The sequence below is a fragment of the Cebidichthys violaceus genome, unplaced genomic scaffold (genome assembly GCF_023349555.1).
Source record: "Cebidichthys violaceus isolate CVI_PGR_0920_01 unplaced genomic scaffold, fCebVio1.0.p SCAF_12, whole genome shotgun sequence".
Lineage (NCBI taxonomy): Eukaryota > Metazoa > Chordata > Actinopteri > Perciformes > Stichaeidae > Cebidichthys > Cebidichthys violaceus.
In genome coordinates this window covers 8,545,554-8,573,210 of record NW_027176285.1, presented here as the reverse complement: position 1 = coordinate 8,573,210, position 27,657 = coordinate 8,545,554, and the positions used below count along the sequence as shown (strand labels likewise).

Here is a 27,657-nt window from a genome sequence, read left to right as displayed (position 1 = left end):
CTCCTGCGAGCCGGCCAGGGGCAACACCCAGTGCTAACGTGCCAGGGGAGGATTTCCAGAGCCTCAATAAGAGCTAAATAAACCAGCCTCCACATCTGGGAGAGAAGTAACACTGGTAAACACCGGGGCCACGGCCTGCCCACAGAGCCAGGCCCTTGTTTCCCCTTAATGATGATAGCCCTGCATTTCTGCACTGCTGCCTGTCACACTCACTTAGACTCATCGCTGTGCTCTCACTCAAAGTCACACGCTCACAAACATTCACTCACACCTTTACGCAAGGAAAAGGGTTCCAGCTTCTGCAGTCATACAGGACCAGTGCTGCTTTTAAGAAGGCAGAAGACGGCTACAGCACTGTTTTCTGAAGCAAAAAGATTCTAAATGTAAGTGTGTGTGTGATGTCTTGTTATCTCATGCAGTGTATGTTGTTCTGGTCAGAATCACTGCATAGAAATAAACGGCTGCAACTGGACTACATCCATTATAAAATGTGTCACAGCCGGGAGGCCAGACTACTCTTCCAGAGGCATAATCTGGACTAGAGGACTCCCTGCTGGTGACAGAGAATGACAGCAAAGACAAGTCTTTGGCACGATATATACACAGTTTGTTAGTTGCCCAGTAGGACGCTTCTGAGTAAATGGTGGCGTAATCATAATTTTCAGGTGGTGTGTCAATAAAACTTCAAGTAAATGAAATATGCCACACCCACAAATGTCCCCTGATGAGATAAATAGATTGTTTTGGTTGTTTCTGGATGTTACTGTAGAGGAGACAATTTAAAATTCCCCACTTTCCTGGTACGTCATATGGAATAATGAAATAAAATGCGCAAAAATAATTATTTACAGCTAAATTTACAGACTTGGGTACAGCCTATATATTTCATATAATTACTTCTGAAACACAGCAGGCCTCCTGTTTTACAGATTATACATTACGGTTTAGGCTTACAGTATTTACAATTCTGCAGCTACGACCTAAGAATAGATCCTGCCTAAAAGTCGGAGGTCACAACACATATTTTCACTCACCCATCATTGGAGCACGTCATGAACTCTTCTTTAGTCTTGGGATGCCAGCAGCCACTGTTGAGCATAGCTGTGTGACCCTGAAAAAGAGCACCAAGTGAAAATGAACAAAACACTAAAACCTGCACTAAATTGTTGCTGGCCAGATCTGGTGGCTAGCTTCCAGCAGCTTTGAGAAGCAGCAGACACCACCTGTGAATCATGCGGTTTGCTGTGGATCTAGTCGGCGAACTGACATTCAGGGCTGCCATATGCCCGACTGTTTTAAAATTCATGTGAAACTGCTGTAACAGTTGTAGCCAGAAAGAGCTGGAGGAAACATAAAAAAAAAGGTGAAACGTCTCCAGGAGGAACCGATGACGGTTCACTCATGAAGACGTATTTTGCAATCTTACTGTACGCACAACTTATGTGCAGAGACAGCTGTTGTTCTTCCTTGTTAAATCTCGAGCCAAAGCTGCTACGCTAAAGGTCACCAGTGAATCACGTCTGGGGAGCTACGACGTTTTGGTGACGATGCATTTACTGAGTTGTGTAGTGTAAACTGCATGGCAACTGGGAAGCCTGTAGCCACAGAGACAGAGAAATACAAGTTCCCGGGAGGCACCAATTATGTTGCCAGATCTGAATGCACCTTGAAGGGCCCCGTCGAGAAGAAAGGATCTTTTTGGACCTTTAATTTGATCAAATTGTAACCTTGACTTTTAGCCTTCCTCGACATAGGCCTCGCCCTACAGCTGACCTCTGGAGCAGTGCGGCACGCTGTGTCACAGCTTCAAACAGCGAGCTCCTAGAAGAGTAACTTTTAGACATTTCCTCTGCCGGAGTAGTCCTGTGGTGAACTACTCAAAATAAAACGACTTCAAAAGCAGGGTACGTTAAAGAGAGGCCTCCCTCACCGCCGCCAGGTCACAGAGGAACACTTCGGTGAGCTGCAAAGAGGCTTCACACATGACATACCGCTGTTTGACAGGATGCTCAAGAAAAGCAGAACCTTGCACGAGCAGAGGTTGACTAAACTGCATCGGTATGTGTGCATCAGGAAGAGAGAGGCCTGCCTGTTCACCGTCAAATACTTTAAACACACCACTTTAATAATCGATAAAAAGGCAGTGGTCTCGCTGTTTAACGACTAAAAAAGGATAAATAACAAATTGCTAAGTTGTTAAATTTTACGGTCAATACACATCCACTATATGATGGCGTTAAAGCTGAAATGGGCTGTGAATGACTGCTTCCCTGCTCTGTGCAGTAACATCAAAGTAGAGAGAATCGTGCATCACAAGAGCTTCATGATTAGGGGGATTAAGGAGCCGCTACCTTCCTAAACAAATGGGATTCCTCTTCCTCAACAGTTTAGGACAACAAGTTGGCAATGACTAAAGAGAAACAGATTGGTGTTCATACAAACGGTTAACAAAAATAGAGCAGGTTAATGAGAAACAGCACCAAGAAGAGAAGCCTCCCCGATAACAACAAGTGATTGTTTCCAGTTTGTTTTCATTACAGTTGCATTAAGTATAGGATAAAACAGGTTTCTGTATTTGTTAGGTTTAGGTTTAGTTAATAGTAAAAATTGAAGCTGGATAGTGAAATCAATAAAACAGGTTGTTTTGATTATCTAGCAGATAAAAGTTTGATTCATTTATGAAGCAAGACTGCCCTCTGTTTTTCTCTTTTTTGGGAGTCTGTTGGTTAGACAAAACAACCAATTAGAAGATTTAGCCATAAAGAAAAATGGGCTATAGATGTTTAACTATTCTTCTGTATCTTATAGAAAAAAAACAAACACATTATGCCATTCCACAGCATTGGCCTCTGTGCCGCAAATCTCTCTGCACAAAGAGGGACGAGGTACAAGGCAAGCAATTGTCTGTCAAAAGAGTAGAAGCACGGACTTAATTATCACATGAGCCACAGCTAATCGACTGGGACGTTGTCGGCGAGCCAAAATGCATTTTCGTTGAACCAAACTCTCCCATCAGCTCCAGATGGGACTGAGAAGGACAAGAATGTAGGACGTCCAAATGCACTGCAGCTGGCACAGATGGTTAGTGACCACCAATACGGTGTTCTTAAACACAGTAAAACCCAAACATGGGCCATTCATTAGGATTCTCCTTTGTAGAGGCAGGTACAAGCAAGAGATGAACCACGGCAGTCCTGAAAGTATGTGGTGGTCCTCTCCCTCTGAGACTGCCTCCGGCTGGTCAATACAAATACAAACAGGCCAGCTCACAGCTGCACCTTGCTACCATTATGCATTGGCAGGATCCACCCGCAGAACATTAGAGTAGAGCATCCAGCCTGTGTTTAGAATTAGCAGTCACTCTCAGACCGCTTTTTTCAATAAAAGAGAAAGCATGAATGCCTGCAACACATTTAAAGTGGCTACGATCAATATTTGTTTAATACTGTATCAAATGACACTGTGAAAACAAAGTGGAAAGGGTCGCTCGAGGTGATGAACAAACGGAGAATTAGTACCTGAATCTGCTGCTCCTCTCGGCTTTAAAGAGTTTTATGGTTTCAGCTTATTGTTTAGCGGTCTGCCCACAAATTTAACGTTTTGGTTTTCACGGCTCTCATAGCATCGTTTTAGCTGCAGCAAGCAGCTGTTTTCAGTGAAAAGGCTCTCAGAACCCATCGTACACTACCTGCTCAGCACCACACAGCAGTCAGACACAGTTAGCAACTGTATGTGGGGAACATAGAAGAGCATTTACTAAAGAGACAGAAATTTCCATCAGGAGTTGGTAGAGACCAAAAACAGAGCTAAAAGGAGAGTGAAAGTTAGACTTGCATTTATCAGATGTCCAAAAACACAATTCCAAATGTTGCTCCATAACTGCTGGATGTGTAAATAAGCAACTATTAACTAAAAAGTTAAACTTATCAACTCAAAACCTGATGTTGATGTTGTGTTCACAACTCGTTTACACAAATCTGTTATTGCACTTTTGAGATTAATTCCAGTTTATTTCAACTTGGGTTGTATTTTCATAGTTTTGGTTATCAATTTGATCAGTTATTACAACATGAGAATTAGTGAAATCTAGAGACTAGTTTGTCAAACTTGTTTGAAGGAGAAAATGGAGGAAAACAGTGAAATTATTGCTCAAACTGTCGGTCGTAAAAATCCACCTCAGTTTATAGACTTCTTGGTTCCACTTTGACTCACTGTACTTGCCGTAGTTGTATGATTTTATTCTCTTCAGAAAGTGGTCCAGAATCTGGTTAAATTGTTTACAACATGTCTGACCATCTGACCACTTGGGTTTATTTCCCTGTCAGACCGTGTCGCTGTGGCACCAGATTTCAGCGATTACTAGGAGAGTACAATGTTATTATAACTGAGTGACACGATGACAACACCACAAAAACATGACCCCAACCATACACAAACACCACTTTACCTTGGTTTTGGCCATGTCCACAATGTACTGGTCTCCCTTCACACACTCCATGACATTGAAGCCATCGCGGTCCAACACCTTGGCCTGTGCATTGCCAGAAACCACCAGGATGACGTCACCAGTGATGCTGTACTGCAGGGACGTGATCTGATGGCTGAGGGGACACACACACACACACACACACACACACACACACACACACACACACACACACACACACACACACACACACACACACACACACACACACACACACACACACACACACACACACACGACACACATGAAGATGACATCTGAGGCAAAGAAGGTACTTTTTGTTTGCATTTCTGTGGTGCTGATGAGTTCTAATAAGTGTCTTGGTGACAGTCGCGAACGATCTGCGAGATGTGATTTTACAAGACCTCTGCACCAAAACATTGTTATACAAGAAGCTTTTTAATCCTTCAAAATAGATACTGTAAATGTAGCTATAGGAACAAAACAACACAACATCTGATGTACATGTGATGATTTCTCTCTTTGATCTACCACATGCAACTGTAACAGTAAACATAATGGCATTGTAAGCCAAGACATGGAAAGAATGATAACACACTCTTTGGAAAAAGATGTTATACACAGAAAACAAAATGAAACACACTGAAATAAAATAAACACGACAATATAAAGAGAAACAGAATAAGCTGTGCATGTTAAAACTTTATAAGAATCAGTCAGGCAGTGCTTTTCAGAATGAACATGCGATTTTTATGTTTACACTGAATAACTGAGAAATACACATACAATAGTAGAGACAGACAACTATGTGGACTACTTAACAAGAGTGAGATTAGAGTGAGGTCAGTGGCAAATAGCATTAACACAGCAGGGGGTGGATGGGGCACCGACATTTCTATACACAGAGAAAAAAAAGTTCCATTGCTGAAATGAAAGTGTGGATAACACCAATGTTGTTTTTAAATCGGGGGCTTTGGCATCTTCAAACGCTCACCACATAGCACCAAATGCTCATTTTCCTCATTGTTTTGGTTCGACTGAGCTCACAAGTTGCCTTTTTGGGACAGGAAAGAGGAACAGTGGACCTCAGCAGCACAGCTCTCTATATGAAGCCCAGCTTGTTAGAAAACCAAACAGGCTACTGGATCACGTTGTAATCAAAATAAATGTAGCGTAAATTGCAGTTAATAAGGGCAAATCTGCTCCAGCTCAGCCGCCTGGTTCCCAAAGCCAAAAAGGAATTGGATCTTTGATGATGGTTTCAGTGAATCACAGAATAAACACATGCAGACACACAAACAGCCGCATAGCTTAACCATCTGCTCCTGAAAGGCTCATTTTGAACGAAAAAGAGAGGATGTCACCTGGTTAACATGAGGCCCAATGAAGCTCAACAAACGTGTGTGTGTTTACGTATGCGTGTACACTTTGGCATACATAAATGCCAGTGAGTGGACTGGATGTTTGCACGAAACTAATTAAGCACATGTTAAGCAACTGTGTTGATGTTCCACCGTGTGTTCTCGGAAGTAGGACTCACCACTCGCAGGGCTGGAGAGATCTGAAGGCCTGCAGAGCCTGGTCCATCCCGGCAAAATCCCAGAAACGCACATCGTAATCATACCCGCCGGTCACCAGACGGGCTCCAGAGGGGTCCAAGGCGAGAGCCGATACCTGAGAAGACAATGAACGTATTCAAAACTAACAGACAATCTAGCCGGTAAGATTCAGAGGCCAACCAAGTGTAGGACGTTGCTTCTGCTGCTAGAAATATTTGACAGTGTAGTCATACTTTCGGCTACAAAATATCATGGGGAACAGACTTGATGCCGCTCTTATTGCTAAAATTCAGCAAAGTTAAGGAACCTTGGCTGAAAAAAAAAGCTGATGCAGATCTCCAGATGTTTTAGAACGTGCTTAACGTAAACTAAATATGGTGTGGATTAGAAGACACGATCGATATAGACCTTCTTATTTTTCTTTCTAAAAGAGAGTCATTGAATACATTTCCATTGAGCCACACAAGCAATAATCACTGAGCGCTGAAAGAAGAAGGCCTTACTGTCTTGGTGCCGTGCTGCAGAGTGATCTCATGAGTGTCTGGAATCTTCTTCACTGGATTCTAGGACGGAAAGTTGAGGTGAATATAAGCAAACAGTAAAAGACTGAAGAAGGCTGAATTAGGTGTGCAGTTATAGTGTGGAAATTTATACCAAGATTAAATTACACATGACATTTTAAGACTGGGAACAGTTACACTGCTGGATGTAAAAGGTTGGGATCTGAGCAATTCACTCATAACATTTACTTTTCTATGTGACAGAGTGTAAATACTCCTCATGTGAGAACAAATGATTCGCCATATTTCTGAATAATGTTGCGTTTAAGATTATGATATGTTTCAGGTGGCTCAGACATTTTGGTGTGAGGAATAAAAAGGAGAGAACACCTAAGAGACAACACGTTCATTACTATTCAGTAACATAAGATTATAGTTGTCTCATCCTATATGGTGTACCACTCACCACCAAATTATTTTATTGTGCTGCCATCTAGTGGTGAAAGTTCAAAAACAACCCACAACACAGCATAAACAGGTGCCTTTACAGACACTGTGACGTGATGTAAAAAGGTGCAAATAATAAAATTCCATTTCACTACTTTGGATCCAGGGTCCTTCCTCTCTCTCTCTCTCTCTCTCTCTCTCTCTCTCTCTCTCTCTCTCTCTCTCTCTCTCTCTCTCTCTCTCTCTCTCTCTCTCTCTCATTGATAGATTTGAATAAAACTGAGCTACGGAAATATTTTGTAATCCACCTATGACGTCTACTTCTGAGCGGGTTATTTCAGACTTACATCATCGTCGTCATCTTGTGCCTCCCCTTCATCATCATCTTCTTCATCACTATGAGCCGTGCTGCCCGATGCACGAGTCAGTGGCCCATCCTCATCATCATCGTCCTGGGCTGTATGTTGCGGAGGCAGTGGAGGCCCAATAAGCTCAGAGTCTGAGTCAGAGTCTGAACCACTGTCGCTACTGCTCTCACTCTCCTGTTTTCTAAAAAGGACAAAAAAAACATACTTGTGAGTTAAAACAAAACCATATCTTACGCATGACTTACAGACATGCAACTACAAAACACGAATCCTTGGTTACCTGGAAGTAGCAGCTGCAGCTTTGTCTCTCGGAGCGTGGACTGATGACTTGACTGATTGGGAACTTTCCCCTTCCTCATCCATCTGATCATCCTTCTGCCGCTCCTCTAAAGAAGTAATTACAATACACAGTTACACGCACACTGGTGACAGAACGAACAGCTCGTCATGTTGGTGACTCCTACCTAATACAAGCTGACTCCTCTCAATGGCTGTTCGACGGGTCTGCTCAAAAATGGCTTCCAGGTCAAATGTGCGGGCCTTCTTACCTGGATGGAACAAAGACAGCTCATTGGAACAATAACTGACCACCCATATTCAGTTTGTCATATAGGAAATTTTAAAAAACATGAAATTATTGACAATTTGTGCTGGACTATACATACCAAACCCTGAGAATCCCATGACAGATGCAATGTCTCCATCATCACTCATCTTGTCCGATGCTGCAAAAGCAATGAGCAAATTATTTATCACAGCCTGCGTTACCTTGTTTGTTATGAAACTGGAATAACAAATTGTTTTCAAGTGATTGCTCAAAAATCCAAGATGCAACTCTCTTGGTTGTGTGTTTCCTTTGTAAGCAAAGCAACTTCAACAACAGGATCCTGCCATGCCAAACAATGGCAAAACGTTAGTCCTGAGCAAGAATGTAACGATAACGTCCATTGAGTTTAAGATATTGAACCTAGGCTGTTAGCTGACAATACTGTAGCATTTCAGCTTGAACGAGAAGAATATATTTAACACTGGTAAGAGCAAACGACAGGCAGCTTTTCAGGAGAATAAAAGCTGTGACTAGCTAGCGTTACAGTTAGATGGCTTATAAAAGTAACGTTATATGTGGTAGAGAACCTAGGCTAACAAATAAGCTAGCAACGAAGCATGTGTCTTCTCACATAACGTTACTGGAGTAAGGTATCTAAATTATATATGTAATACAAATTCCAAATAAAGCCCAATATTCCTGCACATACACGAAAGTCGTGTAAGACGAATATACAAAGCTTTAATAAGAGACAGCAAAACGTTGCTACCTTCATCCACTTTGTTGGGATCCATGTTTTCAAACACGAAGATTACCTTTAACCCCGGAAGTTATTTCTTCTTCTTCTTCTACGCATGTTGCGGAACAGCTGACGCAGGGTGCTGCCTCCGAGTGACGACTCTTGCGTAGGCTCAGTTAACAATAGATCAAAAAAGAAGTGGACTGTATCGCTTTCAGTGTTAACTGCTGTGTGAGCGTGTTTAGATCTCAGGCCGTATAATGAGGATACAGCGCTAACGTTACTATGTATAGTCCATGGTTTAATGAGCACAAGACTGGTAAATACAATGAGATCTGTCTACTGAAGAAGTTTAATGATCCAGTGCAAAATGTATAACGCAATGTACAATAACACAACTCAAGAAGCTGTCGGTTCTCTTACATTTAATGTAAATGGAAAGATTCAGATGTATAAAATCCAGTGGGCAGAGCTCTCAGGCTATACAGACAACAATGACAACTATGAAAATGAGAGAAACAGATTTGAAATGTTTAAATACAAATATTTAATAGTTGGGACAAAAATACATTATGTAGAAAACTTTACACACAAATGGCACACACCTAAAGTTTCAAGCAGAAGAGATCACTGCAGATTTCAGAGCATCAAATATTCTATCACAACTTTTATATGAAAATTAAATTAATAACACCAAATATAATCTATTGTAGGTCTACTTCACTGCTGTTCATATCTAATTTATTAAAAATATCTAAATGTATATTATTTTACTTTAAATGCTTCTGAATTACAGTATATATAATAGGCACATAACATCTTGGACGTGTTTTTCAGTAATAGACCATCTGCTTAAGCTCACAGGTCCTCTGCAGCCACCAGCCTCTCGATAGCTGCCCAGTCTATTTTGCTGACGCTGCTACCGGCGCTCTCAGAAAGGTTGTCCAGCCAGTCCATCGCTGACAAACCAGCTCTGGCACCATCATCCTGCTCATCCAACAGTCCAGGCAAATCCTGAGAAGCATACAACAATATATGAAACTGGATATGAAACCACATCATCTATCAACAAAGACATGTGGTGTTTTTGATCTACTGTAGTTACATTTGTCTGAGATATAAGCTAATCTGTGCTGAATGCGATTCTTACTATGTAAGACTCCTCCGGCTCCAGCAGCCTATTCAATTCTGAAGTGGGATCCCGACGTTTCACATCTTCCCTCTCTTCCATCCTCGCCTGGTCCCTCAGGATGCCTCTCCCGACAACAGTCCCTCTTGAAGGACCTTTGTTCAGGCCCGTCTCTCTCTGGTGTCCGACATGCCGTTCCTCACTCTGGCTGGCTGTGTGCAGTTTAGCGTGGCTCTTTGCGTGTGTGAGCATGCCACGCCTGGTCACCTGAGACAGACGGTCCCCTGGCAGGGAGGTAACTAACACAAACAAACGTGATTTAATATGATCGTTTTCAGGAAAGTAATTTTCTGCAGGACACCAACGTAGCTGACTATCACTATGATACCTGGTCTGTGTAGTCCCAGTCTTCTGCGGTGATCCTCTGAGGGCCGTCCCTGCATCTCAGCAGTCCACGGACGAAGGTGAGGTTGAGCTTGTCCTGACTTAAGTCTTATTTTATCGTTGGCAGATACACTATAAGCCCTAAGAAAAAGATATTACCTCCATAACTTGCTAATCCAGATGTGTAAAATCAACAGGTTTGGTTCTCTACAAAATCTGATCATTGTGGAATAATGGATGAATGTTTAATGGTTTGTTGAAATGCTAGATCAGTGTACAATTATTCTTTAATGAGACAAGATCCTAGTCAGATTACTGTTGCTGGAGATACCTGTGAGTGCTAGCAGAGGGTGGAGCGGAGGTGGGTCGTGTAGTTAAGGCCGCTGGTGAAGTGCGTAGGGTTGGACGACTGGTGGGGAAGTCACTGGCCAAAGAATAGGCTTCACGGGTCCTCTGGTTGTATTGCTCCAGAAGCATGAACCTATTAAATCAAATGGAAACAGTTATGCATATAAACATGCATGTTTCTTGTGCAAGGACAATGTAAACAAGTACATACTTTTCCTTTTCCTCTCTGGTTCTCCAAACGGTTGCTTGATTCTTGTTTGTTGATTTCTGAAGGAGCACGAACAACAATGTCGAAATAATATTTTCTTAAATAGCATACAATGAATTATCATTTCTAGTAAAGATGCAAACATATCTCACCACTGTTCCAGAGGTAGAAAAGGGTTTGTGCTCTCTCTCCCTCAGGCTCTCTCTGTGTTTTTGATAAACAGCCAGTCTTTCCCTCTGTTTCCTCCTCATCCAGATCCTCAGCTCTCTCCTCTCGTCCTCTGGAAGGACACGTTTCTGCGACATCCAGCTACTTTGCTGCTGGTCCAGCCTGCTGTGGGTCACACTACTTTTCAGCTCAGTGATAAATAATAGTCATTTGGACAGCACTGGATTTTAGTGAGCACCTTACCTGCTACGGTTTGCAGTCTGTGAATTGGACAGATCCAGGTCAGTCGGGGATAAATACCCTTCCCTAACCAACTCGTGTAAGATTTCTGCTGTATCGGATAGCCCAGTCTGACCCAGATTCTCATCTGCCCAGCTAGAGATCGACACGTAGAGGCCAGAGTATTGTAAAATAGAAGAAAAAAAAAAGTGCTGTAACCAAATCCACGACATATAATGTGAGTCATAACATGGTTAAGATTTACTTAAACCTACACAGGCGATATTCCAGATGCTTCAGTCAGCTGATCTTTCATTCCTGTGGAAGCAACACAAACAGATGAAATACTAACTTTTAACATTATGACTCTGAGAAAATAACAATGTATCTGACTATACAAAAAAAAATTAAAAATCATAATTTTGAATATCTATTCATCAACTCAAATGCAGTTGTTTGCCACTATGCTAGCCACTTGTCTAATGTAGTAACAATTTTCAGAAAATGTTTGATTCAATTGCATCTTTACTTGGAGGGGTGTGAAGGTAGGAGGGGCCAGCGTTGTGACTGTAAGAAGAAGTAGAATAACGAAAAGATGGCTTCCCTTCAGAAGCCCAGGAATCATCGTGAAGCAAACTTTCTTCTTCCTGATTTTCTTCTTCTTCTTCAAAGGCATTTGGTTCAGTCAAAGTGTCCAGTCGTGGTAACCATGCTGTTAGAGAAAGATCATATACCACAGACCTTTGTTTCTGGGTTTCAAGGACTCGCAATGCAGTTTAAAATACAATGCAGTTTTTGCTATTATTGCAGATGAATAGTTGTATGTTGTACCTTCCCGTGGGACAGACAGTCTGACAGTTTTTTTTACTGCCGTGGGAGTCTTTACATCTGGAGCCAAGACTGGCGTGAGCTTTTCAATAGTGTTCACCAGCTACACAAAGAACGATATATTACATATATTTGTCCGCCTTTGATGACAATTTGTAAACGTGGGTGTCATTAATAAGATAAGCAGGATAAATAATGAAAACAACATGCTTACGTACCATCCTGGAGTTGGAGAAGTCCATCTCCAGATTGTCTGCAATGTTCTGTAGAGCAGCCAGCTGAGCGTCCAGCTCTGACAGTCGGGAGGAGAACCAGACTGTAGGAGGTGTGAACGAGGCACTGTGAGGTCCAACGCTCTGGGTCTTTATGGCTTGACAGATTTTAGAGTCAGATGGTTCTACCATCTCTTGTTGAACGATTCTTTCAGGCTCGCTATTGGGCTCAATGTGGCTGAGTGACGGCGACTCCTCAGGGATATCTAGAGTGTACAGGACAACAGATATTTGGACCAAATTATACCCATAGTGTATACAGGATAAAGACATAACCACGTTATACTCTTCAATATAAAAGTATATAAATACCTGTGTGTGACCTCCAGTCGAGATCCTCTTGAATTGTGACTAAGGCTTGTGGATCAGCAGCAGCATCACTCCTAATAACAGAAGTAGCGAGTAAATGCAGCTGAGCAGAAGTAGGTGAAGAAGGGCGGATGGAAGGAACATCTTGAGCTCCTGGGCTGAGACAAGGTGGTAAATCCTGATGCAGGGCTTTGTCTTCTAGATCCAAGACACTTATGAACTGCCGTCCATCCAGACCCTGAGGGACAAAGACATGAACGTATGGAGACCATGGTCACTACATGAAAAAAAAAACAATTTCAATGTTTTTTCGGGATGGAAATCAGTTTGTACTACTGCTTTCCACACACAGAATAGAAGGCACATGTTCTATGTGTTGTATTCAGTACATCATTTAAGTAAGTGGAATGAAGGACCTATTCAGACACAGCTTTAGAGACTAGAAGCACCATTCACAGACCCTGCTTGGTCCACCTTGTATGTCTCTTACCAGATTCTTCTCTCGCTCCTGTGGGCTCTCTTCTGTGTCTCGAACAAAGCCCTCGCCGCAAAACTGCTGGTTCCCTGAACTTTGTGCTGGATGGAGAAAACACAGACATACTCAAAGACATAATGTTTAACTCTTCATTGCGTCCACATTGTGTCATCCTTGTAGCTGGAATTTCAAGTCAACTTACGTTTAGGGCTACTAGCAGTCACAGAGGCACACACAGCTTTATCCACGAGTGTGGGAGGACAAGCTGAAAGAAAAATAATAAACATGTTACATGCGCAGCATCTAGGTTTTTGGAAAACATGCACTTGAAACAACCCAGGTGGAACAGAGAAATCTAATGTATACTATTATTTTTCATTGATCAAAAACAAATTATCTAACAGACATAAAAACATTCTCGTTCAATTAGGAACAAAAGCTACAACTGTGTAATAATAACATTACAACAATGCAACACTGTTACAATTTGAACTGGGTATAAAGGTAACCCAAACTGTAACTAACTCACCCGGGTCTGTGTTGGTGAAAGCATCGTGGCACTCTGGGGGTCTTTTACATGTGGAAGCGAAGGCATGCAGCTCAGCTGAAGTGGATATGGCCCTGTCCAATAATCTCTGACCAGTCAGCAAAGAATCAAAGGACCCTGAGAGTTAAAGTTAAGAAAAAAACACCAGCAGATCAACAGAATTGAAAACACAACATTATAATGTTCCAAAGATTCATGACCTGCATTATACTGTGTGTGTATGTAACGTATGTAAAACTAAGGAACAGTGGATACATTGTTTTTAAAAAGGAGTTACATGTTGCTCTCTCTATATATATATATATATATATATATATATATATATATATATATATATATATATATATATATATATATACATATACATATATATATATATATATATATATATATATATATATTATATAGCTCTCTTTTATTGCATTTACACTACTTTTACCGTACAACGGAGCGCAACAAGATGGAAGTCTCTCAGGAGAGACCGTCAGAAAAATGCGTGTGGTTTATCCTCATATGTAAATATAATCGCTTCTCCCTCCTCTCTATGACAGCCAGCTTTTCACTCCGCCTTCAAGTGTGGCCACCGGCAACATACTGAATAGAGTTAGCAATTTTTTTTTTTGGGTGATCACAATTCGTTTTGGGACTAAACTCTCTGAATATATTAGTGTATTTGTGACACTTACCAAATTGAGCAAAATTAGCAACATCTTGTCCAGGGGTGATCTCTTCAGCAGCTGCAGGCTCGTCGTGTACAGGCTCATTTGTTGGCTGTAGATATATTGGAACAAACAAATGATAGAAGAATTGCACTCAAACACTGGTAGTAGCACATAATACGTCTAACTAGAATGAATATTGTTCTACCTCTTGTGCAGGGATGATAGACTCATTTGGTCTGAATGTGACTTCTGTTTTTCTTGTCCTCTTTGTCTTCTCCTCTCTCCTCTGCTGCCTATAAATAACACAGTGAGTATAGTGAGTAAAATTATCTACTTTAAAAAAAGAAAATCAATAACGTGTAAACTAGTTTGTGATTGCCTCTTGCTGGAGATAGAGCTGGGAGAAGTGGTAGCTCTTCTGCTTTCAGGTGGGTCCACTCTGAGCAACTGCAGTTGAGCCTTTTCAGCGTTCTCCCTCCCGACCACTGAACTTGATAATTCCTCCATGGACATGAGACGGGTCATTTGGGCTGAGGGAGCTGCTTTGGGAAACATCTGTGGCAGAAACAAATATCTGTACATAAACTACAATGCAATATTTAATGAAACCCAAATAAAAAAATTGTGAAATAATGGAAATACTGCTTGCCATTTGTGGTCCAGCATCTATATGCAGAAGCTTGATCATAGGTGCTTCTCCCATCGGAATTGCAATGTTTAGAGTGGACCTGGATGACGGTGGTAAGGGTAGCTTGGGGAAGGTGGTGTTGCTGTGTGGAACAGGCTGTAAGTGCAGCAGACGAAGGCCCTGCATGGCTTCAGGTGTGTGAGCTGGTAAAGCAGGAGGAAGCAGGGAGAACCCTTGCCCGCTGGATCTCTCCGATGTCCGACTCTTGGGATGAGAGTGCCTGGGAGTTGGATCATGCGGAGGATAAAAACTGAGTTGTCTTTTTGGAACCGAGCTGGATTGGTCATTGTATTTAAGCTTGTGCTGATGGGATTCGATAGTTGCAGGGTTTGCAGTGTGGAGCGCCTGGGGGCCTTGGGGATGTTGTGGGCCACTCTGCTGGGGCGATGGAGGACAGTAGAGCTGAAGTAACTTCAGGCCCAAGACCTGGGGAGCAGGATCACTTTGTCTGCTATTATTAGAAGGTAGTAACACAGGAGCGTTGTGAGTAGCATGACTGGAGTGAGTAGTGGCAAGAAGCCCCTGCGAGGGGGCGATTAACCTCTTGTTCTCGCTGGAGTGGATTTCTGGTGATGCCGCCTGGACAGAGAGCGGCTGCATTTCCTGAAGAAAAAAGAAAACTGCATTCAGCTTGGTTTCACTGGGATTTAGTTATTGTTTACAAAGAAGCACAATGTGTCATAACTCAAAAATGAACACCTTAGCCATACCTGATAACTTGCACCTGCACCATTAGCGGTGGAAGGTAGATTACTGGTGGTGTGATGCTGGCTGCCTGTTGGAGAAGTTTTCCCTGTGCTTTGGAAAGCAGGCTGCTCTGCAAACATACATGCAGGGGCCCGACTGGACTGAGGGTTGTCGTATCTTGAATTTGGCAAACATGCTTGTGATTGAGGTGGCAAAGGAATGGTGGTTTGAGCGGGTAAGGGATTTGGTTGAGGGATGAATTTGGGAGCGTAAGATGATGGCACATTAGGGTGTGACATGTTCATGTCAGACTGGGCCAAAGAAGAGCTCTGCTGGGCAAGTTGCAGGTTAGAAAACGAAGCACCCAAAACCTCCATCAGGCTCATGTAGTTGATGTTCTGTAATGAAGGAGAAAAACACGTTAGAGTCAATCTAAAGAGGCAGTTGAGTCAAAAAGCTTTCCTTTCAGTTATTCTGTTCTTACCTGAACCAGTCTGAATAAGTCTTCACCCAGACGCTGTCGCATTGGTGGAGTCTGATTGGATAATGGCTGACTGGGGGTTGTAGAATCCGCAGCGGTTGCAGCGGCTGTGGAGCTTTGTGGCTGGATGTTTGGAGGAGCCACGTGTGTGTTGGTGAGCAGCGTTCCTATTGAACCAAAAGGATCGGCATGGACCTCTGCCTCAGGCTGGACAGTAGGAGATGCTTGGGGCTCTGGGTATGGGGGGGCTTGTAGGCTTTCAGCATGACTGTGGCTTAAACAACATAACATATTACCACTTAAAATCTTAAGCAAAAACAATCATGCAATACTGAGAAAAACTGCTACAATGTTGGCACTAACTTACTGCAGTAATGGCTCTCCTTAGAGAAAAACCTTACACATTTATGTGTGTTCTTGCAAAGTGAATAAGAGTATATTAAAAACTCACAGAGAGGCGGAGCTAGAAATGTCTTCAGCACTTTCTGAGCTGTCCAGATCTGCAAGCTTCAAACTCTGCACAGAACATAAACAGACAGTTTTTTGTGTGTTTTGACAACGTTGATGACACATTTGAAGAATGGGAATCTTGAATGGTAATATTCACCATTTCAGCTGTGCAGATGTTTCCAGAGGTGATCCCATTGGAAACAGAGGAGGACACTTCCCAGCCCTCACTGTCACTTCTTTTGCCTACAAATATCAAACACATCAATTCATATTCTCTGTTATGGTTAAGGGTCTGCTTTACAGCAACTTTGATGATCTCGTATAACTAAGGTAGACTACCTTCTTTTTCGGGTGTAACATCCAAGTCATCGTGAGATGGTTGTTGTGAACCAGATTGTCTCTGCTGAGCATCAAAGGTCAGTTGATCTTGGTCATTAGAGAGAGGTGTCCTGTCAAATGCCTGTTCCTCTGGTTCATCTGTGCGAGAACCACTGCAGGGAAACAAATAATACAGAAATTTAAACTGTTTACGAGATGAAACGCTGTGAAATACGGAATCAGTATACACAAAACAAAACAACAATATGAAGCACTCATAACATGCATACTTTTTTGTTGATGGTGCAACATTTCTTTACATCATGTGTCCAATTACTGTCATTTGTTGGTTGATGTATCAGTGCTAGTTTTACTCCAATAATAAAACATTGTAAATGCACTCACGTGAACAGTTCTCCTTGCTGTAGATTGCAATCAAGACCAATGATGGGAGTGTTGGCTGATCCAGGGTAACCTGTATCAACACTGCTCTCTCTCTCCAGCTGCCGATCCGCCTCAGGTTGCAGCACAGGGGCTACAGTCCACTGTGTTTCTGGAACTTGGATGTGGGCACTGTAGCGGTCTGTCCCGAGTAGGGCAGTGTACCTGCGCTCCAGCAAGCTGAGGGAAGTGAGGACGGCAGGCGCCGAGGCTTTGACACGGATCACTACTCCTTCATCGGCTGTTCCTCCCACCCCTCCTCCGCTCTCTTTCTTCTTCTTGCCGTGATGTCCTAGTAGCGCCCTCCTATCAGCCCAGCGTACCATCCACTCCAGCAGCCTGCCCAGCTCTGGAAACTGAGCCTCTAGTTTTGGGTCCAGGCCCTGCTGCAGTTCAATCACGGCCTCCACAGACGTCGAGGAGCCAAATATCAATTTCTCTGAAGGCTGCCCGGCTGGAAAGGCACTTCTACTAGGGCTAGTTTCAGAACAAAAGAGCCCCCCCTTCATTCTTTGGCCTGAAGGCCTCTGCTGTCGGAGGCCAAACAAACCTTTTTGCCTGCCAGTCCTCAGCCCAGGAAGAGAGGTGACAGAGAGGCTAGTTCTGGATACGGGGGCTTCGCTCCAGACGGAGGAAGTTTGCAGATCAGGCGTTGCACCTTGTTTCACAGGCTTGTAGCAGCAGCCGGCTCTGAACACTGGAGGCTCATTGCCCAGGTGTTTTCTCGCTGGATGGTGCCCATCTCTTTGACGGCGATGAATAGTTGTGAGCACATCAAAGGTGAGAGAATGCAACTCCCTTTCCCTCAGCTGGGAGGAGAAGCCCTTCAACAATGGAAGTTCACCGCCTGAGTCGCCTCCATCAGCGCTATCCTTCTCTAGCACATAGCTGAGGAAGAGCTCCAGGAAATTGAGATACTCTTCATCTTCCAACTCAAACTCCCAGGTACCAACCACTGGTAGGGGGGGCTGCTCATTCTCCTTGGCATCGCCTGGCTGGCTCTCCTCCTGAATGACGCTTTCAATCTTAACAGCAGTCTTCTTTGCATGTTCTCTGCCCCTTACTTTTGCTTTTTTGCCCCTGCAAAGAACAACACAGAGCACAGAATAAGCCATAGATACAAAATACCTCAGCGTAATGGTAGATCTACTATTCTACGCTGGCTACCTTGTTGTGGCTCTGCCATGCATTTCAGGAGAGATAGCCTCAGATGTGTTATCCACTGTGTCTCCGTCACTGTGCAGTGAGGGAAACACACAGTCAGTTAAGGTGCTGGTGCTCAGACTGGTACCCAGTGAGAGTTGTCTCAGCATGGCCATCCCGTGTTTGCTTCCCCTGTCATCCTGCTCCTCCTCTTTCTCCCACAGGTGGAGCTCCAGGGGGGCCAGGTGCCTCGTCAAACGCCCGAGATGTTTCCTCCTCTGCCTGAATTTGTCTTGGATCACAATCATCATCAACTCGTCCACGTCCTCTTTTTCCCCCTCTAGGAGACCAACAGAATAACATCAAGTGACATTTATAAATACATCATACATGTTTAAGAGGTCATGGATTATAAGTAAAATACCTAAATCATCACTCACTTAAAGGAATACACAAAGCATATATGTATAGAATGTAACCAGCACATATAAAAGGACAACGACTGGGTGTTATGACCGGCTCAAAGACCATAACAAATCATCTTTGGGGCTGTCACATTTGGCCTTTGACCGTTACATTCTTTATAGAGTTTAACAACTAAAAATTAAGTATCAATAAGAAAATGTGGCCATCAGGTAAGTTAAACAAAAGTTTAAAAAAAAAAAAGAACAGCATTCCTGTATAGTGCTTCAAAGCAACTTGCTAATGAACAGAGGAGTTCGTACCAAGGACGTTGCATCCCCTCAGTTTCTGCAGCAGTGAGTGATACTTTTCTCTCAGAGGGACTCTGACGGACTCTTCCTCCTCTGGGAAGGCTCGTACCAGCGTGTCTGCCACCTAAGAAGAACAAGCCAGGATGATAAATTTACTCACTCACGGTCATTTTGTTTAACTTCGACAAACACTGTTGACGTAAGAGAAGGCTGGAAGAAGTCATATTACCAGAGAGAGAGGAGGAAGCTCAGACACAAGGCTGAGCAGTATGTCCTGGAGGATCTCCTCAGCATTGAGGAAGCAAGAGAAAGGCAAGAAACGACGGGCCCAGCGGAGAGCATCAACACAGGTCGATCTCACTTCTGAACCACCAGGGATCTGACGGACACAAATACACCCAGATATTTATAGGGTATAGATAGTTACGAATATTTATACATAACCATGTCATAAAATCAAATACAAATGAAATACCTGTTCATCTCTACCGCGCTGTCTGGCAGCTTGATACTTCCTGCAGGAAATGGAGAGCTGGTCCCTGACATGAAGCATCCAGCACAACGCACACAGCTCCCTGAAACAGACTTATAGGAGAAATACACTTCATAAGAACTATCTGAAAGTAGATCATTAATTATGATATCTGCAATTCACTATGAGTGGTGTCTTACTAATAGTTTGAATGGTGTCAGGGTCCAGGTGACCGTCTTTATTCGGCCCCCGTCTGAAGAATCCACTCCGGCTGACAAACTTCATCAGGCCCTCTGGGAAAGCCCTTTCTTCTTCAGCGGCGGATGGATAGGCGTACTTTTTCTTGATCTGAACACAACATCACATATTTCCTCTATTTAGGATGGATCACAAAGTGAAGCGATATTAGCAGGATAAGGCATTGACGGTCAACTTTATAAGATACAACTGATCATAATTTAGAGTTTCATCTTTATTCTCATTTCCTATTTGGATGACGAAGCAATGAAAGTGTATTAAAATGGAAAATAGTCATCATTTCTTCAGGGAAATTTGATTGTCGTCGTCAAGCGTCTTTTAGATCAAACTCTTGAATTTGCAGTGCATGTAATTGCAAACAAAGAATGTCAGCTACGTCAGCCACACTTAGGGACCTTTAATGCTCTTTTTAAACCAGATAAAAATAGTAATAATCCTTTGGTTCGAGAAAGTACCTTGTGTAGTATGTGTCTGGCACGGCATAGATGGCTGATGTACCACTGGGCAGCAGGATGGCAACAACGTGCAGACCTCAGAAGTAACAGTAATCTTTGGAGAACTCCAGACACTCTGTGACGTGACGCAACTTCTGCAAACTGTCCTACTGTCCCTATTGGGTCCTAAGCATGAGACAAAGACAACATTTAATAACAAAGTTCATATGTAAACACACTGTATGGGAAGGTTAATCTTCTATGTTGTGTACCTGTGTGTTGGGGGAAGGCTGGGGGCAATAAAGAGGAGGGGAAGGCAGATATAGTCCACTGGGCACCAAGATAGGCAGGCAAGAACACAGGTCTTTGACTGTGTCCAGCAAGGAAGACAATGGTGAAGACATAACATTCACTCCAGCCATGACTGAAGCCTTCAGAATCTCCTGTATGGAAACCTGTAACAAGTCCCAGTCTTCTCCTTCCGAAGGGTCTAGTACAAGGAGTTCAGACAATATTAATTGTATATTAATCAAAGGGTTCTATGTGTGTTGTGGTCATCTTATTGTTGAGATCTCACCAACCTGTAAAGCTCTTGTCCTCATCTTTATCTCTGCACTCTTGGAAGTCAGACTTATTGCCAAGAAGACACTCCAACTCAACCTCAAAAATGCTTTCTGGTTCCAAAGCTGTTGGTAGGTGGAGCTCTCTCCTCCTGAGCCTGTCATAAAATAGGTGAAAAAGATGAAAATAATCATGGTACAAGTTTGAAATTGAACTTAACTTATTCTAGTAAAACATTTTCATTCACTACTTGATTATACTGTATGCATTCACACTGACAGAGCAAAGTCAAAGTGGTCGGTGCAGTAATTCGTATAGGCCAGGCTCAGAGAGGCCGCTGTCTTCCAGTCCCCAAGATGATAAGCCAACCACACAGTCTCAGGAAGCAGCCCCCCTAGCAGGAGCAGGTCCTGGGCGTAGTCCACTGTCCATACTTCTGACAGCTGCTGTTGTCGCACTGCTCTAGACACCTCCTCCTGGCACAGTGGCACCAAGCGCCCAGCACTAGGGGCTGAGAAAGGACATATTACCAAATAGCAAAATAAATAAAAGAAATGACCTGTTTAACTGACAAATAATTATGAAAACACACCATGAGGTAGATGTAGAGGAGGCAGGATGGCCACATGGTGAGGGGGCGGGATGTAGAGGGGTTGGTTGGTGAAATAAGAGGCCATAAATCTCCCCAGGGTCTGAACCACAGCACAAGCTGCGTCACTGTGGAGGTCCATCGGCAGCCACGGGCAAGGAAAAGAGTCTGCTGCAAGGGCATATAAAGAAAGAGCTAAAACTTAACTAAAGCGACTGTGAACATGGTACGATGGTGGACGCTGTGCACATGAGTTATTCCTAAAACTGCTGTCCTGAGAAGGGCAGGACTTTTAGGTAAAAACAAATCTGAAGTAACTGTGTCAAACAATTTATCACCAAAGAACAAGTTCCTAGCACCTGGATTAACTCATTCTTGGCAAACTGATTGGTGCCAAAAATAATTCTCCCCCCATTTACCACATTCGTAATCATTGACCATGGCTGACCTGTTACGCAGGTCACGTTGTCCTTCTGGTGTCCAGCCCTGTGCAGGATCAGGCGGGCCATGTGGTCCCCCAACTCCTGGCTTTCTCTCAGACGGTACTGGGATAACAGACCGTAGAGGAGTGCCAGACAGAGCCGTGTCTCCTTGAAGACACTACGATCACAGTCTAACAGGAAGACATACCATTATCATTTCAGACTGAAGGTGAATCTGTGCTGTACTTAAATGGAAGAATTGAAGCAGAGGTTCTTACTTTTGTTACTCTCCTCACAGATTTGTGACCGCAATATATCTGCACTTTTTGGGTACGAGCCGCACAGGAAAAGACGTTCACCTGGTGGGGAGAAGAGTGAAATACTAAACAATTAATACTCAGACATAACTATTAGGCTTTTCTTTAATCTGAACTACAGTGAAATCCTTTTGCATTTGGTTCGTTTTCATTTAAACAACCCTATTTATTTCTTGTAGCTGATGCAATAACCGTTAGTTAGATAAATAGTCCTTCTGCTCCAGACCTGGGTAACTCAGCAGTGCAGGACCCTCCTCTAGCCTTTCTCCTGTAGCCTGCAGAGCGGTTTGGATCTGGGACATGATGACAGACAACTGTTGCTGTTCCTCCTCCCAGCCATCACAGCCTTTAAAGCTTTTCAGATCATCCATATACTGCTGGGTGATCTTGTAGACCCACTCCCAGACTCTCAACAATCTGGTCAAAAAAGAAAATCAAATGACAATCTTAAATACCAGCCAAAACATGACATGCAATGACTAAAACCGGCATCCACAACAACAAAGACTGACTTTTAGCTCATAAACACATTAAAAGTCAGAGAGATGGTCTTTACCTGCTGGACGGTCGCTGGGGAACAGGTCTTGCCTGATGTACAAAATTAGATTTCGCCTCTTTCTCATTCTGTAACAGAGGCACATAGTGTGCATCTGAAGGCCAGAGCTGTGGTGGCTGGGTAAGACATTCCTTCTCTGCAGAGGACCGGACAGTTCTTTGCTGCAGGCTGTAGGTGTTGTCAAGAGAATCAGAGACCAGCTGCAAGATAAGCAGGACTGACGATAGACTATGAGATGACAACTGACAGTGACCAGTCTGGTGGGACTCTGGGAGAGGAGTCAGCAGGAGGCGTATCAGCCGTTTACTGAGCTCTACCACCAGCCCCAGGCAGCACGGCCCATCAGAGTGAGTGCTGTCCCAGGGAAGAAACGACAGAAGGGCCTTGAGAAGCTGCAGAAGGCGGGTAGAAGCCAAGATACTCTTTCTCCCCGTGTTCACAGAGCTGGGGATCAAATGGAGTAAAGCAGCAAGTCGCACCACACAGTAGAGGGCGTGCTTCAGGAGACGAGTTCTGTCCTCCACAGCGTTTCCTAGAGACACGCCAATAGCCCAAGCTGTTAACAGCTTAGTCTGGATTTTTCCAAGTTCGCGGTGAATAGCCGGGGTCTTCCTCTCCGTTTCACCGGAATCATTTTCATAATCTGGGCTAGTAACAAGTCCAGTGTCCGTCTGTGTGTCCAGGGCATGGAGTGTGTCAAACATTGAGGCAAACTCCAGACGGCCACCGTCTTCCACATAAGAACCAGCAGGAGGTCCGTCTACATCAGAGTCATCCTCGAAGAAAGTCTAGGAAACCACACAAACAATCCGCAGGTTAAAGACAGCTAACGGAAGTAAATCAAGCAACTAAAACAACAGCAATGACACATTATTTACTTAGGGTAATCAAATACAATTTAGTAGTTATAGAGGCAATATGATATCAAAAATGTAAACAGAGAAGGCTGTGTTTTCAAGTTATAAGACAAAGGCATGTAAAGTTTAAGACTATATCAATATGTCAATGCTGGCACAAAAATATGTCAGGGATGGGTTAGAAATATGATTTTGAATCTGCTTTTTAACTTCATATAAATGTAGCCTGAGTCGTCTACACCATTCTCAGAATCTAAAGCTATACTTTTCTAGCTTATACTATTTGACTGACCTGTACTTTTCCAAGTAGTTCCTTGGTACCACCCAATGTCCCCTGATCCTGCAGGAAAAGTGGCAAAGTGGATCCATCTGTTGCCGCTGAAATGACAGAGTCTGCAGTGTTGGGCCCACGTGTAATAAGGCTGCTGTCAAGGTTAAGACAAGACAGGGACTCCAACCATGCCCTCACATGAATCTGGAAATAACGAATGTGAGGAAAACCATATTGTCAAGAATAGTCCTACATGACGTACACACAAAAGCTGAAGATGAGTAAGATTCCTGTTCCCACTTCTAGAAGTCTCTGGTTTAGCACCTGTGATTTATCCAGCATCCGGCTGGCCTTCTCCAGGTCCGTGCTTGTGTCCTTTAGAAGTGTTTTCAGCATCAGGGCAGGAGAAGGCCTCTCTAGCACCCTCATAACTGTGGCCATGTAGCCATCAGACACGATGAGATACAAAAGTCGGGGATGCCAGGTCACAGAGTACCGCTGTCTCAGGACATCCCGCACAGACAAGCTGGAGCTGGACCGAGAGGCCTCCCCCTTCCCTGCAGACACTGGCGCCCTGCAGAGGGAAAGGATGGACAACTTTTATGACTAACATTATATCAATGCTACCAGTCAAACCAATAATCAGTAGATAAATCGACAATGAAAATAATCAATAGTTGCAGCTCTACATTATATGTTTGACACTGGATTCATACTTTAATTCTTGGGACAATAGAAAGCAGAGAGGCAATATCACTTGGCTCTCATGGTGAAAAGTGAAAGTGAAGAAATCAATAGCAAAGACGGTCACAGAAGAGACAGCAGAATGTAGAATGAAGAACGTCAGCAGAAACATCAATCAATCACTTGTAACAAAGGCTAGTAAGTGATCAGATGTATACCGGTAAGTGACGAGAGGGTGCAGGGGTAGGAAGTGTGCAGGCCCAAAGTCAACGTTGCAACCAACGCTTGTTAGAGTGATAAGCCCCCCAAGGCGAGTTAACATAAGAAGGGAGCCTCTCTTCAGAACACAGGCCAGGAACAGACCGCCTGGTGACCAACTCACACTGCCCACCCAGTAGGATCTAGAAGAGAAGATATGTTCAGTCCATTTCAAAATAAAACCACACTGTGTATCAAGATTTGAAAGTAGTTCTAATGACAAATTGAATTCGGGTGATGCAACACACCCTTTGGTGGCAATCATTTTCTGGTGTGATTACATCTTAGCAGTCCTGATACAATTGTATAGACAGTGTCTTTGATGGTGATGCTGGGAAATGATCATTCCTCTCTGGTACATTTTTTACATACACAGTCCACTGACAATATTAGACAGTGTGACTTAATAGACGTTGACCCCCAGGTTGGCTGACTACTGCACAACACATGTTCCCATTTCATTTATGTACCTTATGTATTTAGAGGGGATCTCCAGTTTCTTACTTCCACATCCTCCGAGGCCACTTGATGCTGAGACAAAATTCTGTGTGCTCACAAAGAGGACCTGTGTGGCCTGCAATCAACAAGAGAAAACATAAGTCTTGATTTCTGGGGGAAAAAACACATATAAAGATGTGAAAACCAGATACAGAGGCCAGATGTTCACCTTAGGCTGTCTCTGGTTCAAGACGATGGCTAACAGGCAGCCATCGGGGGAGAAGGCTGACACCAAGGCCCCTCTGGACTTCACTGGTTTGCAGGGCGGGGCTAGACGAGACATGGGGTATGTCTTTGTGGCCCACTGTATGCTGTATCCCACAGAACTACAAAGAGAAATGTGCACTTTTAACCAATGTAATACCAAATGAGAGTTCTGTCTGTTACATACACCTGTTTACTCACCCCACTCTTACAGGGCTTTCTTCCCATTGGATTTTCAGGCAGGTGATGATCAGCTTCTTCTCAGATGTGAAAACAAAGGCTGATAAGCAGGCGTCACCCATCACCTAAGAGAGATTGGAAAAGGATACAATAAGATATAAGACGTATAGAAAACAAGAAATGGAGTGCAGGTCTGAAAAAACTGTGTCATTTACTGAAACATGATACATTATGTTAAATATGTCTTCTACTGAGTATACAGACCTCTGTCTTGATGAAAATAGTGTGTTGGGATGCTTCTTTGTCTTGTGAGGAAGGCAGAATGGAGTCTTCAAGGGGCTGTATATGTGCCCAGTGTCCCTTGACTGTGCCATCTCGTACCCCTGTCAAATCCCTGACATCCACACACTCCCACAGGAACACTTGCCCTGCTATGGCTACCAGGAACACACGCATCCCATCGTCTGAAACCTGGAGCGACAGTCGCATGGCATTCCCTGAGAAAACACACACACATAAATCCATTAACTGAAGGTTTAACTTTTAATTCACTGTATGTTACAGGCTCACAGTCGAGAGAATACAATGCATGTACATAATATACAAGTAATGTGCATACCCTGAACGGCAGTAATCATTTGAACTACTTGTGGGACTGCTGCAGCAGTCTTCAACAAGTCTTTATCCCTGTTCCACAGAAAAAGCTCTCCTGAGACCAAAAGTCCACAAAGCCACATTCCTGAAAAACAGCAAGAGACAAGTAATGTATTCTCACAATTGACAGGTGACACGTGCTTTTATTTAAAGTTTGCAGATTTGACTCACCATTGTGGGATGAAGCCATTGTCACCACACTGTTGAGCAAAGGATGGAGTTTAGGAGTCCTCTTCTTGGTGCGACCGGACATCATGTTGATCTCACTGATCCGCCTGTCATCTAACAGGAACACAGACTCCTTCTCCTGAAGAGTGACACGACACAGATTCACAGTTACGTCCCTCTGACAAGGACATCAACGTGTTAGTGTCTCTGGCTGATATGCTTTACTGTCCTCACCTTCCCAAGCCAGCAGAATCGCGGCCATGGTTTCTTCCGTTTGATGCTGGATGACAAAACAACCTCCAGCTTTAGATCCATGTTTGAATGACAGCATCGGTTCGTCCTTTTTATTATGAACTCAGGAGGGGTTCATCGAGGTTGCAGGATCCCACTAGACAAGCGAGGAGACATGTTAGCGTTAAATATAACGTTAAAAGTTGACGTTATATTATTAAAGAAATGCATTTACTGAATGTAAACATCCTGCATACTGCTACTTAGAAATAACACTCATATGCGATGGAATCGTTATATGTTTACCGGATCACGTGACATAAACATTGTTAGAAGCAACAACAACAACCATGTTATGTTGACCATACCGCTAACTAGCATTAGCTACCTAGCTCGTTTTGCTCACTGCACGGAGCTTTGTCCCCGAAAGAAAGACTTACCTGAGCACTTTAACTATCGGGTAGTCAACTGTTCAAATGCTCACATCATTTGGTCGCAGAAATGTTAAATATAACTTTGGCATTACGTGTTATACCGCGGTTAATCGTGACATATTTCGAAACTCCCTCCGCTTCAGCATCCAGAATTGTTTCCCATGATCCTCTCGGAGGAAGCTTCAAGGCGTTGCCGTAGTAACGTAGATGTAAACGACTCATAACCCTAGTGATGCAGCCGACCTTCATACAATATTATGGGATGCACGGAATAAATGGAGGCAGTAGCATGTTGGGTTGACCTTTAATTGAACCAGCTAATGGACTAATCACATTAATCATTTATTAGGTTAATCATTTATTAGGTTAAAGGTTTAAACAATTCAAACATAATACTCAAAGGATGAAAACTCTGCTACATTATCTTCCTGAAAATTTCTGCATGTTCAATGGTCCAATGCCAATACTCCAAAAAAAGACACATGACAATAACAATAACACCTAGCGATGTGTGGTGCCCTGCACGTTCACA

General features: G+C 43.3%; 2 protein-coding genes across 2 annotated transcripts in view; both read right to left on the bottom strand.

The window, feature by feature from the left end:
• The window catches only part of LOC137869068 (WD repeat-containing protein 70), a 36,489-nt gene extending 27,807 nt beyond the window's left edge, over nucleotides 1-8,682 (bottom strand). The window contains exons 1-9 of the mRNA XM_068706181.1: nucleotides 8,638-8,682; nucleotides 7,987-8,046; nucleotides 7,786-7,869; nucleotides 7,602-7,707; nucleotides 7,301-7,502; nucleotides 6,510-6,569; nucleotides 5,988-6,121; nucleotides 4,448-4,601; nucleotides 1,035-1,111 (exon numbers count right to left, since the gene is read on the bottom strand). Of these exons, the coding sequence (XP_068562282.1) occupies nucleotides 1,035-1,111; nucleotides 4,448-4,601; nucleotides 5,988-6,121; nucleotides 6,510-6,569; nucleotides 7,301-7,502; nucleotides 7,602-7,707; nucleotides 7,786-7,869; nucleotides 7,987-8,046; nucleotides 8,638-8,662 (902 nt within the window). The 5' untranslated portion in view covers nucleotides 8,663-8,682. The remainder of the gene's footprint in view (nucleotides 1-1,034; nucleotides 1,112-4,447; nucleotides 4,602-5,987; nucleotides 6,122-6,509; nucleotides 6,570-7,300; nucleotides 7,503-7,601; nucleotides 7,708-7,785; nucleotides 7,870-7,986; nucleotides 8,047-8,637) is intronic.
• A 448-nt stretch (nucleotides 8,683-9,130) lies between these two features.
• cplane1 (ciliogenesis and planar polarity effector 1) lies at nucleotides 9,131-27,213 on the bottom strand. Its single transcript, XM_068706180.1, has 50 exons — nucleotides 27,132-27,213; nucleotides 26,695-26,848; nucleotides 26,464-26,599; nucleotides 26,258-26,377; nucleotides 25,903-26,135; nucleotides 25,660-25,763; nucleotides 25,424-25,580; nucleotides 25,227-25,330; nucleotides 24,717-24,899; nucleotides 24,139-24,388; nucleotides 23,836-24,018; nucleotides 22,687-23,474; nucleotides 22,357-22,547; nucleotides 22,092-22,172; nucleotides 21,840-22,004; nucleotides 21,395-21,562; nucleotides 21,082-21,313; nucleotides 20,823-20,959; nucleotides 20,514-20,731; nucleotides 20,263-20,427; nucleotides 19,750-19,897; nucleotides 19,553-19,662; nucleotides 19,307-19,456; nucleotides 19,090-19,201; nucleotides 18,389-18,704; nucleotides 17,186-18,301; nucleotides 16,802-16,953; nucleotides 16,620-16,705; nucleotides 16,464-16,528; nucleotides 16,016-16,286; nucleotides 15,555-15,929; nucleotides 14,806-15,447; nucleotides 14,536-14,711; nucleotides 14,362-14,449; nucleotides 14,181-14,265; nucleotides 13,477-13,611; nucleotides 13,150-13,212; nucleotides 12,963-13,048; nucleotides 12,476-12,710; nucleotides 12,110-12,369; nucleotides 11,895-11,994; nucleotides 11,593-11,775; nucleotides 11,339-11,381; nucleotides 11,088-11,219; nucleotides 10,829-11,009; nucleotides 10,680-10,735; nucleotides 10,452-10,601; nucleotides 10,125-10,261; nucleotides 9,758-10,035; nucleotides 9,131-9,621 (listed from the first exon to the last, which is right to left on the bottom strand). Exons 2-50 carry the CDS (start codon nucleotides 26,773-26,775, stop codon nucleotides 9,466-9,468), a joined length of 9,783 nt encoding a protein of 3,260 aa, XP_068562281.1. The 5' UTR covers nucleotides 26,776-26,848; nucleotides 27,132-27,213; the 3' UTR covers nucleotides 9,131-9,465.
• Nucleotides 27,214-27,657: the final 444 nt, after the last annotated feature.